At 41.2% G+C, this 19,247-nt stretch overlaps 1 protein-coding gene and 1 pseudogene across 1 annotated transcript in view; both read right to left on the bottom strand.

Moving 5' to 3' along the window:
- The window catches only part of Tbc1d4 (TBC1 domain family member 4), a 62,426-nt gene that overhangs the window by 18,449 nt on the left and 24,730 nt on the right, over positions 1–19,247 (bottom strand). Inside the window, exons 8-11 of the mRNA XM_059273263.1 lie at positions 16,221–16,295; positions 14,666–14,892; positions 2,681–2,841; positions 647–856 (exon numbers count right to left, since the gene is read on the bottom strand). Of these exons, the coding sequence (XP_059129246.1) occupies positions 647–856; positions 2,681–2,841; positions 14,666–14,892; positions 16,221–16,295 (673 nt within the window). The remainder of the gene's footprint in view (positions 1–646; positions 857–2,680; positions 2,842–14,665; positions 14,893–16,220; positions 16,296–19,247) is intronic.
- On the bottom strand, positions 18,086–18,985 carry LOC131919174 (spermidine synthase-like; annotated as a pseudogene).

The raw sequence follows: 19,247 nt of genomic DNA, 5'->3' as shown, positions 1-19,247 counted from the left end.
GATGATAGTTAAATTGCATATGACACAAACAAATTTGCTTGAAATAGGCATATTTCTCTCAGAATGAATGAATATACCTGGAAGTTGACAGATTGCATTAAAAAAGGAAAAGTTTTTGTTTTTTCATGTTTCAAAGTTTTTCTTAAGAAATGCACACCCGCTGGGCGGTGGTGGCGCACACCTTTAATCCCAGCACTCGGGAGGCAGAGCCAGGCGGATCTCTGTGAGTTCAAGGCCAGCCTGGTATACTGAGCGAGATCCAGGAAAGGCGCAACGCTACACAGAGAAACCCTGTCTCAGAAAAACCAAAACCAAAACCAAAAAAAAAAAAAAAAAAAAAAAAGAAATGCACACCAATATTAAATTTCAATCCTGGTAAATACAGGGATCCTATGTATCTACACTCTTCATTACATAAAAAGGCTACTGATATTTCAACTTTATTAAATAAAAAGGCAAATATGTTAAACCTTTCTTTCTCAAGCCATAATGCAGAGAGAGAGGGAGAGAGAGAGAGAGAGAGAGAGAGAGAGAGAGAGAGAGAGAGAGAGAGAGAAATAGTGATAACCAACCAATGTTCCAACAGAGTATTATCCACCCAAAAATGAGTGTGTGTGGAGCCCTTAGCAATGCTTGAATGGCTAACCTTCCAGTTTCTGGTTTTCTTTCTCCATCCGAAGCAACAGGATTTGCTGATGTATAGCTTTTTTCCACAGACTCTTCAGTTCCTTTGATTTCTTTTTCTCTTCAGCTTTTTCTGTATCCTCATCACCAGACAAGAATATAACAAGAGGCTCTTCCTCCATGGTGGGAGTCAGAGGGGATAATGGGAGCAGCTCAGTCCTGTCCAGTCCATCTGCAGAGAAGAAGACAGTGAGAGGCATCCCTCAGTGGTCCCCACACGGGGCTGCCCTGCAGCACGCTCACTACTCAGCACCAGCGTCCACACAGAAAGTGCTCGCTCACACACCACTTTCCCAGTAGCTCTGAGTGACTGGAACTAGTGATTTAAGTAGGTTCAGACTGAATTCCCCTTCCAGGTTTCCCTCTTGCAGTGAAACAAAAACACGCCTCAGGTCACCACTTCTTCTTTCCACCCAGAACGACACATGAGCCAGCGACAGCAAAGCAAACCGGCCTTTCCCCAGAAGCTGATACTTCTGCAATTCATAGGTGTGTGTTCTCAGCCTGTGGAACACAGGGCTGGGTGAGTAGGTGGGAGTGATCTCCTGAGGTCTCTGTCTACCAGATGAGTCCCACAGGAACACGGCAGCGAGCAATGCTGGGCCTTTCCACGCTGAGCAACGGATCAAGGCCGTTCTCTCCCGGCATAGTCTCCTTAACTGGCTTGTCCAAGCTGTTTCTCTCCTGATACGCCAGCTGAATACGCCAATTATTTTTCTATTAACAGAATTATCCTATCTCTTAAAACATTTCAATAATGGCTGACATCCAAAAATAATAAGGTGTAGCTCTCTGGGAATAGCATGTAAAATCCTGTCAGGAAGACCTCAAGCTGATTTTCCAACCTCAGATCTCAATCTTACATCCATGACGCCCTTCTTGCTCGGTCCCTCACAATCCTCTGGCCTGAACACTCTCTCAATATGGCTCTAGAACTCTCCCGGGATATGTTTCCCCCAAAGATGAGTGTAAATATTTGATTTTTTTTTTTTCTGTGAAGCCCTCGGACCATCCTAGGCAAAATCAATGTTATCTTCAGCAATGCCAGTTGATTTTGTTTATAAATTCACTGATCTCTGCTCTTAGGCCATTGCTACTCCTATGTCTGTATACTCCTTGACAGCTCAGTACACTTAATCTCTCCTTTCTTGCTTTTAGATAAACGTAGATCATTAACTCCCCTCCCCCGCCTCTCTTTCCCACTGTGATCAGAAAATAAAGTACATATGAAACTCTCTAACATATTTATATACTTTGGCCAAATATACAACTAATGTGTGTGAGTGTTTCCTACGCGCTCCAAATGGATTAATTTTCTCTACAGGGGCAAATTATTTATCAGTGTTACCTGAAGCTTGTTCAATTGCATTATTCAAATGTTATATATGGTTCACTTCCCTATACAGAATTTTCAGAAGGGACTGTATTAAAATCTCCAGTATGCACTATTGGTTTATTTACTTTTCTTCACCATTCTCTTGCAGATCCTTTTCTGGCCCTCAGGTAGACATAATAGAGCATGCTCAGTTTACAGTCACATCTTTTGATTGCTGTTGTTCTGTTTAGGTTTTGCCCTGATTTTTAATGGGTCTAATATATCACAGAAAGCGGCCCATGCTCCCTTCTGGTTGCTATGTGACCAGTGTGATCTTTCCATTTATGTTGTTCAACTTTCCCGTCACTTTGTGTCTGACTCTTGCACAAAGCTTCTCTTGGCTTGCCTTCCGATCTACGGCAGCTCCGTCATCACCATCATTCCCCAGCATTGTAGAATAACATCCAAGTCAGAAACGTCAGTCACTCACACATCCATTCAAGCACGTCCCAGATGTGTAGTCCAATGCGTTACCACGATCACTCAAAAGAAGCTGCTACAGAGCACACAGGGAGCTATGATTCCCCACATTCTTCCAAACCTCTACACATTGAGCATCCCCATTCTCTTCCCTAGGACACTTAGGAGGAGGAATTCTTGACTGACTTCACACACACGGACCTTTTTGCTGCATTGCTGATGAGGACTTGTTCACAGGAGATGCAACCCGGAGGAAAATGCGTTGCCTCCAGGAGATTCTGCGGGGGGTGACAGGGGTCCCTCCAGCACTCAGGGACTCGTTGCTGCAGGTGGATGAGGTCCTTTTTCTCCCTTCTCCATCACTGTGGAACGCCAACAGGAATGTAACTGGTAAGGAAGACACATACTTCACAGAGAAACGGGAGCGCAAGCCATTCCAAAGCTCTGCCTCAGGCAAGCACAAGGCACAGGCAACAAGGAGAGAGGCAACACCAGCCCTCTGGCCACCCAGCCGCCACATCTTGGGGAAAACTGCCATCCAGGCCACAGCCCTGTCACAGAAAGTCGGCTGTTTCTACTCCTTCCTTAAAAGGCAACCAGCCCTGGTTCTAATCTGAGGAACAGCAGTCCTTACGCAGGGAAGGAACTTGTATACTTAATGCAATGCTTAAGTAATGAACTTGTGTACTGCCCAGGAAACAAAACGGATCCCATGTAAGCCATCTGTACAATGCTCAGAAAGACCTCTGCTTACATTCTACGTAGATACAAGATGGTACAGCCCAATGTGACTGTTAAAATTGATAGCTACCAAACATCCAGATCATGGCAGGAAATAACCTGAATACAGGCAGAATGGTCAACCTGAGGGTTATTGTTAAGCTATATATAAATAATTTTAAACAGTTCACCAGCCAGGTATGCCTTTGACACCAGCACTAGGGAGGCAGATGCAGGTGGATCTCTGTGAGTTCCAGGCCAGCTAGAGCTACACAGTGAGACTCTACCTCAAAAAAAAAAAAAAAAAAAAAAAGTTAACTAGGTTTGTATGCAACATGACTTAAAGATGGTTTTGTATGCTGCTGTGCACTGAGATTCCCCATCAGGGAAATAGTGGACAGATATTATCCATCTTAGTTAAACAAACTGACCTAAGATTCCTAACCTTTGGGTGGGAGGAATGTCCCTTCACTGTACCTTGGTGCTCTGTGACACTCACATTTAGAAATTCTCTTCTGTGAGAAGAACTTTGTGTTTAAAGAAAGGAGAACTTCTGCATTTGCTGGGCTATGTGCAAACGAAGGCCAGTGTGACTCAGTTACTGGGAAAACCAACTCTCTTTGCACTTAGAAGACCATGCAATGATGGAAGCTGCTGCTGCTGCTGCTGCTGCTGCTGCTGCTGCTGGTGCTGGTAAAAATCTTTTACTTGCTGACATTCTGTGGTCTCTGATCTGTCCTGCGAGAATGATGACCACAGCAACATTTACAGGTAGTGATGCCCACAAAAGCTAGTCTTCACTCAGAAGCACTACTCAACCAGAAAAGCCGCTGGCTCTCCAGCACCCAGAGGAGCTCAATGGTGCTAAGGCAGTTAGTGTGAGCAGAGAACTTCCATGCTGCCCATTACGTTTTCTCTCATAGTTACTCTGTATATCTGCACTTACGGTGATCAGGAAATGCAGTTGCTACTGCTGCTGCTGCTGCTACTGCTTCCTCCTCCTCTCCCTCCTCCTCTTCCTCCTCCTCCTTTCCCTCCTCCTCCTCCTCTTCCCTCCCCCTCCTCTCCCTCCTCCTCTGCTTCTCCTCTCCCTTCCCTCCCTTTTCCCCTCTTTCTCCTTGTTCTCCACCTCCTAATTTTTCTTGTTTGGCTTTTCCTTTTATTTTGCTTGTCTGTTTGTTTGACTGGCCTCAAACTCTTAATGTAGCCAAGGATGATCTTGAACTTCTGATCCTCCTGTTTCTGCCTCCTGAATGTTACAAGTGTGTACCACCATGCCCAGTTCACATGGTACGGCAGATCAAACTTCAGGGTTTCATGAAAGCTGGGCAAGTACTCAACCAAATGAACTCCATCTCTAGCCTCAAGAACAGTTATTTCTAATCTGGACTTGTCTTCTTAGAAATACTACTTCTGGATTCACTAAATTAAGGGTGACAAATGATGTAAGCATTAGCTAACTTGAATATTGCGAGTGTCGGGTTGTCTTATTTTTGGAAGTAGCTGATTCATACATCTCATATACTCACATCTCCTTTGACATGTATCCTGGTTAAGGTGATAACCTCACTGGTGACCAATGTTCAAAACTCCCTGCAATACTGAAAAGCTTCACCTTTATATCAGCTTGGGGAAGCCATAGTTCAAGTATTTCCCCCTCAGCATTTCTGTTCAAATATTCTCTATGTGTCCTGATGAGTATTCACGGACTACTCCTTATCTTCATGTCTGCAATGCTACCTTGCTGGGGTTACTTGCTAACCACTAGGTTCACAGGCCTATTACTGGCTTCGGGTGGGTAACAGCCAGTGGCAAGAACTCTACCAATAGCCATTCAATACATGAGCATTTTATAAAGCTATGTAGAAGGTCTTAAGTGAAATGGACAAAGAAAATATTGAATGATCTAACAAGTCAGGAATAAATAAAAGATCTACCCCCTTCAAACTCTTCATTGGTCTATCTTACGTCTTTCCAGCACAATGTTCTAGTAGTTGTTTCCAGAAAGAATAGACTGAGCTGTCAACAGCAATCATAGGCATTGACAATGGCAATATTGTTAATCAAAAAACAGCTCTTCTTTTTCCTGTTAGGTATTGTCCCTCATCTAATTTGTAATTTATGTCTCGGACACTCTATAAAATAAATACTGAGTACTGACAGAGCACCTAAGGCAATGCCTTGCAGGCGAATGTTCAACAAACCATATTTTACTTTTTGAATTTTTTTAACATAGTTCTACCAAAACTAGACTAAAACAACCTAAATGATTCTGAACTATGTATACTTTAAGGAAGGAATTAAAACACCTTTTAATACACATCATCCTGAAACCCTTACCTAGAGGCAGCATAGTGAGTGTTTAGAAAAATATTGAAAACAACACTGAATAGAGCTGGTGTCAGTTTCACTGCTGTCTGACAAAGGCAACCCTTGAGGGGACTATGTTATACAGTACCATGGCATTGGTCCACTGGTACACATCTGAAAACTTTGCAGCATCTGGTTTCAAGTCCTGGGATATAAATAAACTGCCAAATGACATATTTTTCATTCACATCTGGAACTGCCAAACTTCAGTGGTTAAAATGTGTGCTAATAATACAGGAAGGAAATGTGTACCTAGTAGAATATGGACCCCTTAACTCAAAGATAAATCCTCACTTTGCAAAAGCAATTTGTTGTTGAGATGAGCTGAAAGCTGCCCTGTTTCATTTAATAAGAGAGGAAATGCATGTAATTGTAAATGCAATTGAAAGGCAGCTTCGAGAAAAAAGCTTAACCAGGCAGTGTGCATGTGCTACTTACAGCAGCTCACTGTCTGGCCAGCATGTGGTCAGAAGTTTGCATGGTGAAAGTGGTCACTTAAGGAATTGAAACTGTATGAAACATTGTACATTGATATACCTATATCCAGACTTGGGATGCGTGATAAAATGTAGGAAGGAGATGAGGGAGAACTTCTTTTTTTTTTAATTTCTCTTGATTTTATTTAGTTTCTCTTGTTCATTAGTTTTCACTTTAATGTTCTTAAACTTAATATTCGGAACAAGTATAACGTCAAAAGTGAAGTTCTGTGGTGTCTACTACAGCAGTGATGATTCTGAGGAAGATTGAGTACACACACCACATACGATGCACTGTTCCGAACAGTTCCAAGTACGGTTGGTTTCATCCTTCTAGTAACTACACGGAGTGGGTGTTGTGATTTCCATTGCTAGTGAGAAGAAACTCTAACTAGAAAATGGCTAAATAGCCTGCTTATTTCTGTGACAATGAGGAATGGAGCCAGAACTCAGAGCCAGGCAGTCCACAGTCCAGACCCTCAAGGCATTATGGTTGACTGTGAAAATGTTTATGACCTTTGTATCAGTTCCTACAAAGCTCTAGGGTCTTCAAAAATGGAGCTGTCAGAGATCCAATGATTGTTGCTCTTTTAGCAGGGGGAAAAATCAGTCTTTAGTTAGCATGAAATCTTTTGATAGGTCCTTTCCAAGCAGAGAGGTAACTTATTCCAGCAGAGAAGTAACTTCAAAGTATCATAAGAGACTTATTTATGTAAATGTCCCACTACTTTGCTTTGCAATAAGTGCAATTCAAACTGTGTATGCTTATTTAAATAGAAGGATGAAGTGAAAGTATCTCAACATGGTAGAATATACATACACGTATGCAAGTATTTTTAAAGTAATCAGACACAGTATATTCCTAATTTCCCTTATTTTCCATATAAGCCCAGGCCACTTCCTTTTGTGACTGAGAATGTAAACATGTGCCCTGTAAAGTGCTTCAATAGGCTATAGTCAGGAAAAGCATTCCGGGCCAGGGCTTCCTCTATCAGAAATTTATGAAATTAAAAATGAATAACTAGGAAGGAAGTCCAGCTTGGAGAGCGTACAACCATTGAGAGGTTGGTATTTTCTTTACATACGTCCTACTACTAGGAACCAATTAATCAAGAACCACAATTCGTGAGCATTGTAAGAAATTTAGAGGGGGGAAATATTCTGTGTGTATCACCACGTGCGCTGAGGAGCTAGCTCCAGGTGCTCTCAACACAGCACTCATTAAACTATGGATACAATGTGATAACTAGTGCTTGAAGATGATGTGTTGATATACCCTCGAGCAAGCAGGTATAGTCCCGAACGAACATCAACTACTGTTAATGCTGGGCTTCTGTGAACACAGAAATTTCACTACACACTTGCTTTCTTTAAGAAGAATCAATCCTCTGGGTATTGCGTGGAATGAAGGTGTGCTGGTAACAGTTATTCTGCTAAGGCAAGAGAGGTCCACTTTGCTCTGAGATAAATTCTCTTGCCAGATTTACAGCATATTCTGCTGAGCAGCAAACTGTCTCCTGGCCCCCCTCCACCTCCTAGCACTCAACAAAAACCAAAATCATAAGGTTCAAGCCCATGAGTACCTGCTGGCAAAATCTTTATCTAAATCCTAGTGCATTACAAGTTGGGAGAAGTAACACCACCTCCTAAGAAGACTGCATGGGACAACAAACGGATGAAACTTTGGTTCTTTCCTACACAACCCACAGTACTCGCTAATTTATAATTGCATCATCAGCACTCCCCGGGTGTGACAGTTCTGGCTTTCAACTGGGCAAACGTGTCACCCTACGGAAAATCTTTACTAACTTAACTACACAGAACGAAGATTCCACCACTCTAGCGGAAATCACTACGCTAGCTGAGTGTGAACCAAATGTGAGAGATTAGTCAGTGGAACAACACACAGGGAAAAAGATCAAGACAAAGGAAGAGTTCTGTACCCTAGACTCTACACGCCAAATGCAGAGAGTGAGGAAATGTTTGTACATTGGGTTTAAAATATCTCTGGGTATGTTCTATGTTTAATCATACCCCCTGAAACATGAGATAAATAAAACCATACCTAGTAAAATATACAACCTCTCCCAGAATCAGTCTAATGCCATGTTTAAAATAAAATGTAGGCTAGACAATGTTCAAAGCCAAAGGACATGAGGCAAAACACTTCTATTAGACTTACAACTTTTGTCTTTTTTCTTTTTTCAGTGCTAGAGCTTAAACTCAGAGCCTTGTCCATGCTAGGCTACTGCTCTGCCACTGAACTACGCTCTTGCTGTTAGACTTTCGATATGGGAGAAATAGTCTCTAAATGATCATACATACAACTAACCCAAAAAAGTGCCATCAGTTATAACTCTCAGAAGACTCTCTTTTTAACTTAGCATTTGTGGACAAATGATTCTCTGAAGATACTTTTGTTTCTTTTCCTGAATAGCTTTTGTTTCTTTCCCTGAATAGTTGCCCATAGTGCAATTTTTATTACAACTACAGAGAAATCAAAGGGTTAAGTTTTGACCGGGAGACGGGCATGTGTTCTCATGAGACTGGTGATGCAGGCAAAGTGTAGAAAGTAGAACAGGCACAGAACAGCTGCTCAGAGTGACATTGGGCTCCATCATTCTAGATGCTTTCCAGAGAAAGTGAGTGATCCTCCAGGAATGGGTATCACCACGGTCATTCTCATCCATAACCAGGAACTTGGTGTTTTCCTGACTGTGGCCAAATGCGATATCTGCAAAGTATTAGCAATGCCTCACAGAAACCAATACGGCAACAGTTATGTTGAGTGGACTATGTCCACCCCCAGTTCCCACTGCATTGGTGTGCTTCCTGAAAGGATGCTCATTTCTCTATCTTCCTAGGACACAAACAAACAAACAAACAAACAAACAAACAAAAGTCCTCATCTGCACATTAGTATCTCTCAACTAGCTAAAATATTGTTGGAACTTTAATTTTAATTGGTATTTTCTTGGAGACCTCAGCTTTAAAGGAATTTCAATACAGAATAGAGTAGAAACAGGACTTGAGCTCTCAATAATATTTTACGTGGCTCTCCATGATCTCTGATTACACCGCAGGGCACATTTCTGTTTACACAGCCCTCAGGGAACGCAGAATGACAGCATGCATTCAGATGACAACCAGAACTGTGTCTTTAATTGAAAGGCTATGCACTAAGAAAGTCTGAAAATGTATGAACGGAAAATGTTTCCAGTGTTAATCACCTTGATTCTGAAGCAGTGTCCTGTCTAGTAACAGGAAAACAAGAACATCATTAGCACAAAGAGAGATCACTGTGCCAAATCAGGACTTAAAATAAAATGCATTTCCATAAGTCATCAATATACCACAGGCAAATTAGTAAATAACTATATTGAAAGTGAATACAAGTGAAGTATAAAATCAAAACTATACTACAAATACTTATCGGAAATACTTTATTGTTTCTCATTAAAATTTTTATAAGAGAATAGAAGTAATGAATATCACTTTTTAAAATAACCATTTACTTTAACCAATTACTTCATTATAAATAATTTCTAAACATAAACTTAAAACTTGAGAAGCAACTCCTCACCAACAAAGAAGTCTGTTGCTGGAAAGAAAATATCGTATTTGGTGAATATACATTATAAAAACATGAATCATCAGGCACAATTATGACTTAGCTACCAAGAAAAATTATGTTAAGCTTTCAAAAACTAATTTTAATTAAGATATTAACTATCCCCTACCTGACAATGAATATTTAGAGATTCATTTTTGCAACTAGTAAGATATTAGGTTTGCAAGTGACAAGGAAATTTCAGCTGGTAATATCATATACTTCCTTCCCTAATCATTATGAATAGTTGAAGATATTATAGTAATTGTAGGTACATGATGTTCTCTCTATAAAAAGTGATAATGAGAGATGTAGAGTTCAGAAGCCACTGAATTAAAACCATCCTCTCAAATGCCATCATTCTTGGGACATACACCCTGATGTACTAAGAGCAAAGGATGTAATATCGGTAATCTACTTACACATAACCTAGTTTGAAGGATATACATATTTATTTGTGCATTGAGAGAGCTTTGTAAATGTACATGTATACAGCAAATGCAACAAATGTTTAAAATTGATTAATCAAGATAAAGATTAAAGGGAATCCTCTAATATTTTGTAATTATCTATAAATTTTATATTATTTCCAAATAGAAAAATATATATTCTCTTCAAGATTGTATTATATTTATGTCTAAGTGAATTGTTAGAAACCTAAGAATATAATTTTGTCCAATACATTTACTGCACAGATACTCATTAATAATCCATATGTATTACAACTGATAATATATACAATAATTGTCACAACAGCACTCTAAAAAACCAAAATCCTATAACTACCTGTCCATTCATAATAGCATAGATGGGCTGGGATATATTAGGAATATACTACATAGCAATAAAACTAAAAATACTGAAGCACACCTAAAGCCAGGAATGTCTCTCAGCAAAGAAGGCAGATACAGAAATAAAGGATGTTCTATCATTCCATTTATAGAGCATCGAAAAGCAGCAAAACTCAGCTCTGCTCTGTGAGGTCAGAAGGCAGTAATGACCCAAGAGATAAGGGCTGCCAGCAGGCTTCTGGTTCCCTTCCACTTATGGCCTGCGGAGTGGTGACATGATGGTGTTCTCTCCCTGGTGAGCCACTTAGGCTGTTAGGGTTGGTGTGCTTTTCAATGAAAACGGTTTGGGGTTTTGTCTTACCCAAACTGTACTTCAGACCTACTGACTCTAGGCTATGAAATTAAAAGAGTTGGGGGGGGGGGGTGGAACTATTCTCTGATTTTTAGAATTTCTCACAATTGAAAATAACATCTAAAAGTACTTATAATCTTCAATGTTCAAGAGATGAGGACTTTCCTACATGTTCAAAAGCAACACTGCAAATGACATAAGCTACTAAATAGTGAAGTTTTCCAACCCCAAACTCCTGTATGTTTGCCTTCTGACGTCAGTCTCCTTCCACGAGCATGAGGTATTGGGGCTATGGGAAGCAACCACAAAAAGTAAAACACACAAATAGGCATGAATTCCTAAAGACAATGACCAAACTCACATTAAACAATGGAAGTAACCTCTGTGTATGTATGGCAACCTCTAAAAAGGTCTATGGCCCACATCTAGTCACTGCTAATCCTTCAGCTTCTTAATGGCTATTTCTAACTGTCATTGGGGTGGGGGGATGCCTGTTTCCTACTTAAGAAAGGAAGCTAGGGTTTCCCTTTATGCTGATTTCAGCTAATGCAGCAGTTAAAGCCTGTGAACAGACTCGCTGAGTGGTCTATTCCTGCGAGAGGACAGTGTTGGAGATACTATGGTGGTGGAGATGCTTGACTACCTAAATTCACTGCATAGTTCATCAACATTATGCTCTTTTGTGGCAAGCTTTCTTAGAAACTCTCCTCACAGTGTTCCCATGCAAACTATTTCATGGGCTTTATGTCATCAGAAATGAAATTATGTTTGAGCACATTGCACTAATTCAAAAGGAAAGTTCACATTCCTAATCATGAATATAATCCAATATGAAGAGTGGGCACATATGGACAAAAGATACTCAGAAATAACTCTAGGATGTATCTAATTTGACTAGATAATGAGACCTATCTACTTAAATGCTAATATTTAGATGATCTTACATCTACAAGACAATAAAAACACAAGAGTATTTGAGAAGGTATCAGTGGCACACTTGCTCGCTGACAGCATGTATTCCTCTACTTGTCTGCAAGGATTGCCAATCATCAAACAAGTAGAAACAGCCAGCATGGTCCATCAACAGGGAAGTAGATAAACTATACTCTATATTAAGCAGAATACTAGACAGTAGTAAAAATGAATGAGTCAAGCTAGAAACAAAAACAGGAAGAAAATTCAGATTGTTAAGCCAACAGCAATTCCTTTAAAAGAGTCTTACAATGCCCCAGAGACTAACAGCATTCCACTTAGTATTTTCACGGCCAATATGATCTCAACTTACACAGACGCAGTTCTCTAAAGCTCACTGTATCTAATTTTGTGAAATGTGGGTGCTGTGATAGTTATGTAAATTTTCTATACCAAGGGCAAAAAACAAAAGAAAAGCTGCAAGGTTCAGATTTCTGTCATGTTCTGAGATTACCTACTGACACTATCCTGAGCCCATTACACAGAGACATATAGTGAGACTCAAAAGCATAAACCTGTCATTGAGAAAAATCAAAGGAATGCCTTGGAGATACTCAATGTACTTACAGATATTGCACCTAACCTGTTAGTAAGCTGTTGTAGTCAGTGGCTTTGGGGTACCAAGAAATACACCCAGAGACTAAAATCATAGATGCAAGACAAAGGAAGGTCTTGTTATTACATGATGATACCAGATCCTATTTCCAACAACACAAAGTTTAGATTCTGGGATGGCAGCAGTGAAGACATTTATTAGATAAAAACTTAATTCAAAAGATATAATCACATCATCAGAAAGCTTTGTAACTACAAGTTGTAATCACTTTTATTAATAAAATTAATTGGAGTCAAAGTCAGTACACTAGAAGCAGATTAGAACAAGCATACAGATGCACACAAGTCACTCTAAAATTAACCAGCCACTTTTTAGTAACATTATCAATGTATCGCTGGAGAAAATGGCGCTTTGCAAAGAGCACACCGATCTCACCTGATTTCATTTTCATACTGTGGGGACAGTCTACCTGAATTCTGGTAAAAGCTTTTCAGGAAAGAGGGGGCAGTGAAGGAAGGGGCAGAGAAGGAAGTGTGAAGGCTTGGAAGGCTGGAGGAAGAATTACTCTCCTTGTACATGCGTCGGGCTGACGGGAGAATGCTGAGTACAGAAAATACAGCAAATTTGTCTTAAAATTTGTATTTTAGCAAAAAAAATCTTCATTTACCAAGAAAAAGCATAGAAATAGGTTCTTGCTATTAATTTACTCTTTGCTTGAAAGGCTGCAAGCTGGAGCTTACACAGAATCCAAAGAGAGGAGCATGCAGTCCTCTACTTAGGGCTACACTGGCAGTCCACCCTTTCACAAATCATATTTCTTAACACTCTGGGAACAAAAAGTATGTTTACATGCAAAAGAGACTTCCGGTCAGGATAGGAAAACACAAACAGTTACAGGAAAACAATTTCCAGAGGGTAAACTGATCATGAATAGTACAAGGATTAACTATTCTAAAGACAACAGATCCCTTCTAAATATTTATGAACAAAATGTTTGGTTGATGTCAATCATCACCCACAGTATCTCTGGCTTACCAAACATTAGATTGGTGTTATTTCCTGTGTGGACTGCAGCACTGTTCATCCAAAGCCCTGAATCTCTCACATGGCTTTTTTTTTTTTCTAAATAAACAGGGGGATTTTAGTGTGGAATGCTTTTACAGAATATAAATGGCACCTTTTTTATACTGATGATGATAGAAATTATTTGAATGCATATGATGCAACATATGGGAAACTTGGGGAAGAATTGAGAGAGAGGTCATTTACAGTTCGAAATGATTGGTATCTTTCACTCTTGATGACACTTTGTTCTTGAGGGGAAAGAGATTTATTTATTGTCTTGGGTAAAAATAAGTGAAGTAATTATTTGTAAAATCTTTGTTTTCTTATGAATACTTAATCTCCACACACATACACAAGATCTGAAAACAAATAATTGCTTTGATTTTATTTTGTAATTTTTATTTTGTAATTTTTGTGTGTTTTATAATCTACTGGGTTTTTTGAATTCAAGTCAATCAGAAAACTACAACGAAAATTGTATAGTGAGAGTAAAACATGATGAAAACATGAAAGAAAATCTGATAACATTTCATATTAAAATTGATCTTTTTATAAGATGTTTTACTTTCAGTTGGTTTTATTTATGCCTGTGACCAACACAGATAATCAACCCTGATGTCTACATGAAACACGCAGGGAGGAAAGAGAAACAAAATTAGCTGCCAGACACATGAATCTGAGCTAAATAAGAAGCTCCATACTTCATACCTGACAAGTAATTTTCTTCAATTATTTTTAATACTATTTAAGGTCATTCTAATGGACAATGCCTGCAATTACATAGTCTCCTTTCTAGATACAGGTTTAGACAAAATGTGTAACAGTTATCATACTTAGCTTTAATTCACTATGTAGTAGCATGAAGGGAACTTAGGTAAGTCCTCAGCCTGGCATACTGCAGGCTGATGAGAGGCTCTGGGTCTGACCAATTATGCTGACGACTTCCCCAGAGCCAGCATTAAAAAGACAGGATATAATATGTGCCAGCACACTTTCAGGCAAAATGATTGCATGCCATGTTTTCTCTACTTTTTTCTGAAGCAAACGGTGGAAAGCTTCCATTTATAATGTAAACTTAGAACTTTTTCAGGGTGTATCTTAACCTCACCCATCTTCCCTTAACTCAGTGAAGAAAACAAAACGCATCTCTTACTTCTCTGCTCCTTCTGAACCCTAAAATCTGTCTAAGGCATGAGACACAACCCACACTGACTCCAAAGTGACCCACACAGAATGATATGGTGTCCCATGGTGGGGGACAGGCCAGGACCTACCTGCATTGCTCGCTGGAACTCTGCCTCAGTAGAGGGGACCTTAGGCCATGAGCCCTCCCATCTTGCAAGTTCAGCTTCCTCCTTGAACTTGAAGGTGGGTGGCTGAATGTGTGAGCCCGTCTTCGAAATTGTGGAGAGTCCGAATCCTCCTCGGGGAAGACGTGCCAGGCAGAGGACAGTGGAGAGGCTGGTGGTGTCCCGGGAGGAGAGTCCCCTGGTGAGAAGTCCTACAACACAAACCAGGGAAGGGTCTGCCCCTACCAGGCTCACGACAGACACACAGATACCCAGGGTTCAGTTGTGACAGTGGAGTCCTCTTCCTGACTCATGACAAAACTGTTTTGTTTTTCTTTTTACTCAACCCTGGTGAAGACTAATCAGCTTCACCACATCCCACTGCCGCTGATAAGCAGGTGTCACAGAACATCCGAAAAGATGGGCAGGAAAGCGAAAGGCTGATAAAAGGTACTCTCCCCTGAGGGCTGTGGTAAAAGGCTAGGGCTACTGTACTCTTCCCATTGTTGCCAGAGAGATGAAAAGGGGCCATGACCGAAAAGGGGCAGAGCCTTTGTGCAGGGATCTCCTAACCTTTGCGACCTGAGGCTCGGCATGTTTCCAGTAAAGTCAAAACAATATCACAATGCCTCAGTGCCTGGGGCTTGGAGCAAAGCTTTTGGAAAAATAAATTAAAGCCTGTGAATTATCTTCCTCCACTCTGGATGTTTCTGTCCAGTGGCATGATCCCAGTGGTGAGTTTCTTTTAAAAGACATGAAAAACAGGAAATGAACAAAACGGAGCCCTCTGGAATGCCTCTCCCGCCCGGTGAAGAGCCAACATAAATCTTTCAATCCAGTCAGGTATGCTACGTAAATGAGTACCATGGTAAATAAACCATCCGGCTTGCTGAGCCGGGCTCTGGGTAAGACACATAGCTATTAGGTCTCTGGTGCCAACAAAAGTTTAATAAAAAATATTTCAGTGTTCCTACTAGGACAACAAAGGTTGATCGAGCCCCAAGTTGCCTATTGCAGAAAACAGGAAACAGGAAATCCTCACTAGGGCTGTCTTTGAGACAGAGAGGATGATGTTGCTGCTGAAATGAAGGAAAAACAAAAAAGAGGAAAAGAAGTAACATGGAGAAAGAATAACAAGCTGTGTGTGTATGGGGGCAGGAGGTAATGCCCGGGTGTGTGTGTGTATGTGTGTGTGTGTCTGTGTGTGTTGGGTGTGTGTTTGTGGGGGGAGTGCTAATTAGGTGGTTCCGTTTGTTTTACTTTTAGATCAACAGTTGCTCAAATACTATACTCAAACTATCTGCAGGGCCAAACGTTAGCCAATGAAGGGAGCACCCTGTCCCAAAAGAAGGGAACTTAGCTGGGTGAAAAATAAACTGGTAATACCCAGAATCTTACTTAAAACAACAGAGCATCAAATGTTTATTTCTTAAAGGCCATAAAAAAAAAATCTCACCACAAAATAATTAGGCATGCATGTTTTGCCACAGCTTTGGCTAAGCAGCAGTGTTTGGTGAACTGGGGAGCTATGACTAGATACCTTCTCCGAAGCAAGACTGTTGGACCGTTCAAAGCTGTCCATGCTTCCAAGCCGACCTCTCATCCTGTTAGCTCCCTGTGTGCAGAGAGTACATAGAATCATTACTACTACAACTTGCAGTTGTGCAGGAAAAATACAGAAGGAATTTGAAGTTTTCACTCCACCTAAGCATCAAATTAACCCCCTTGGTTCACTCAAACTTATCAGCTGTCTTAATGGCCATCAAAGCATGCAGTATACAACTCCTCCAAACTCCCATTGTCTCTAACTCAGCTGTTAGATGATCACATGGCACACTGAGGTTTTTGAAGTTATTCTGGCTACAGCCTTAAAGGTTACTCAGCCTCAAGATCAGTGAGAAGCCAGTAACTCTGACCCCACACCAACAATGCAAATGTGAACAGAGCATAAGTCACCAAGCAAGCTATGCATACCTTCCCTACAACATATCACAGACATCACAATTCACATAACAGAATGTAACAAATATGTTAAAATAGAATAATGTAATCCCGGGACTTGGGAGGCTGAGGCAGGAGGATTGAAAATTCCAAGTTTGAGACTGGCATGAGCTTCATAGTGAGTTCAAGACCAGTCTGGGCAAGCTTTGTGTCAAAGTCAGGGCTAAGCCTGTGCAGAAACCAGAGTTCTGCCCTTCATAGCAAAACAAACAAACAAAAAAAAAAAGCCTCTTAAAATTTATTAATTTTGCTTTATTCATTATTCAGCAATACTTGCCAATGCCAATGAATCATTTCACTTTTCGAGATTGGATGTCAGTCAATGTCACTGTTAAGGACTGGTTCTTGGTAGACATCTCAACACAATGTAACAAGACATAACAGATGGCTATCTATTTATTCCTCTCACAATACAGATGAAGAAACTAAGCCAAACGAAGGAGAGAAAACACAAAAGAGGGCTGGGAGGCCCGTCATATCATCCACGGGGTCTTAAGAGGTGGAGCATTAAAAACTTGGGAAGGATCTAAAGGAGTGACCGGGAGCATGGGACAGGAACAGCACCTCTGCAAAACGAAGAGATACACATCTCACAGTATTTACTCTTTTAAATTTTCTCTGCATATATGCTGGGGGATGTCTTTCTGTACGCTGTGAATATATGTTGTTCCAATTGGTTAATAAATAAGCTGCTTTGGCCTATGGCAAGGCAGCTTAGAGGCAGGCAGGAAATCCAAGGAGAAAGACAAGAAAGAGAAAGGTGGAGTCTGGAGAGACATCACCCTGCCTGCCGCCCAAGGAGCAACATGCCAGCAGAAGGGTAAAGCCTCAGAACATGTGGCGAAACATAGATTAATATAAATGGGTTATTTAAGATATAAGAGCTATCGAGCAAGAGACCTGCCACAGGCCATACAGTTTGTAAATAATATTAAGCCTCTGAGTAATTATTTTATAAGCGGCTGCAGGGACAGGAGAAAACTTTCGACTGCAAATACATATTAATAAATATTGTATAGACATATGTGTGGGTGGAAGGAATTAAATTTTATTTTAATCTTTAATCAAAGTAATACCTGTACAAAGTTTCAAGAGTCAAAAAAATTTTTTGAGCATGTTATAAATACACGTGTTTTTTGTTGGGTAACAGAGGCCATAGATGGTGCAGTACAGAGCTGGTATAGGCTTGGGCCCAACGCCACAGAGATAGACAGACAGACAGACACAGAGACTGAGTCCACCCAGCAGGGCAGGCCAGGCAGCATTCTTAGGCCTGTAACTCTTGGTTGGTGGGCAAGAGTCATCTGGGAGTCTGGTCCAGGGCTGGTGGGGCCCCAGACACCTTGGAAGCTCCTTGGTCCAGTCCGATTGAGGTCTTGGATGGTGTTGCAGTGGCACCCAGTCTCAGCTTATGCCATTCAGGGCCTTTCTGCTAAATTCTGGCAGCACGAAGACTGCTCAGTGCATGTCCGAGTTATAGTATTTCAGCTGCATCTGCTCCACCTGGGCCTGTGTCAGCTGCTGCACCAGCTCCCGGAAGACGATGGTTGGGTTTTTGCTACATAGCATGAAGTCAGTCGGGTAGCTTGATAGGTGGGGATGGTGCAGTAGGCATAGCCCACCACAGGGAAGAGGGATTTGCAGAAGTGTCTCATCTCCTTGATGAGGTCCAGGTGCAGCTACTGGCACTCGCCCTGGCAATAGAGGATGCTGTCTTCCTTGAGTGCTGTCTTCATGAGCTGGTAACCAGAAGCCTTGAAGAGGCTCTCAGCAGGGCCTGTTGGGTCTGAGGAATCGGTGATGATGACGTTGAAGGTATCTGTTTCATTCTGTTTCATGAACTCACAGCCATCGCCCACAGAGAGGGTTAGCTTTGAGCTGGAGTAGCTGATGACCATGCCCAGCAGGAACTTCTTAGAGTCTTTCATGACATCCTCATCGATCTCACGCTGGACCACAGAGAGATGCTTCACCACTTCCCGTAGGACCCCTTCATCTCCACCCCTGATGATCAGCATCTTCTGCGGGTTGGGGTTGCTGCAGAGCGGCAGGTTGGCAATCATCTTCTAGTAGGAGAACTGGTCCCTCTCAGTACACTGGATAACACCATCCAGAACCAGCACATTGCGGTAGGTTTTACTACGGAAGACAAGGATGTCTTGGTACCAAGACAACCATGGTGCAGCAGCTGTTCCACCTGCAGCGACAAGTCCTGGCCAGGCCACAGGCTGCAGGTCTCTGGAACCAGCCCTTGAGAATGGTGGTGGGGCCGGATACAGCAGCATTATCAGAGCCCACCTCCATGGTGGGTAGGCCTGGGACTGCAGGCCACATGGAGCCACAGCACAATGGGACCAGCTCTACCCACTGCCCACACTACAACCTAAGAGTCAAATTTTGTTAGCCAATCTTATAAAGAAAAGTTTGGCTCTTACCCTCATCTCTCACACTTTGAACCACACCCCTAAAAGCAAGTCTTGTAATGATTTATATACCATTTATACTGATGTTTCCAGTATTTTGGCTCATAGTATTTTTCCTTAGTCTTTCTGATTCAGACATGATC

Source organism: Peromyscus eremicus, chromosome 9, assembly GCF_949786415.1.
Source record: "Peromyscus eremicus chromosome 9, PerEre_H2_v1, whole genome shotgun sequence".
NCBI classification, from domain to species: domain Eukaryota; kingdom Metazoa; phylum Chordata; class Mammalia; order Rodentia; family Cricetidae; genus Peromyscus; species Peromyscus eremicus.
The sequence above is the reverse complement of the archived record's forward strand: the minus strand, read 5'-3'. Positions and strand labels throughout refer to the sequence as shown.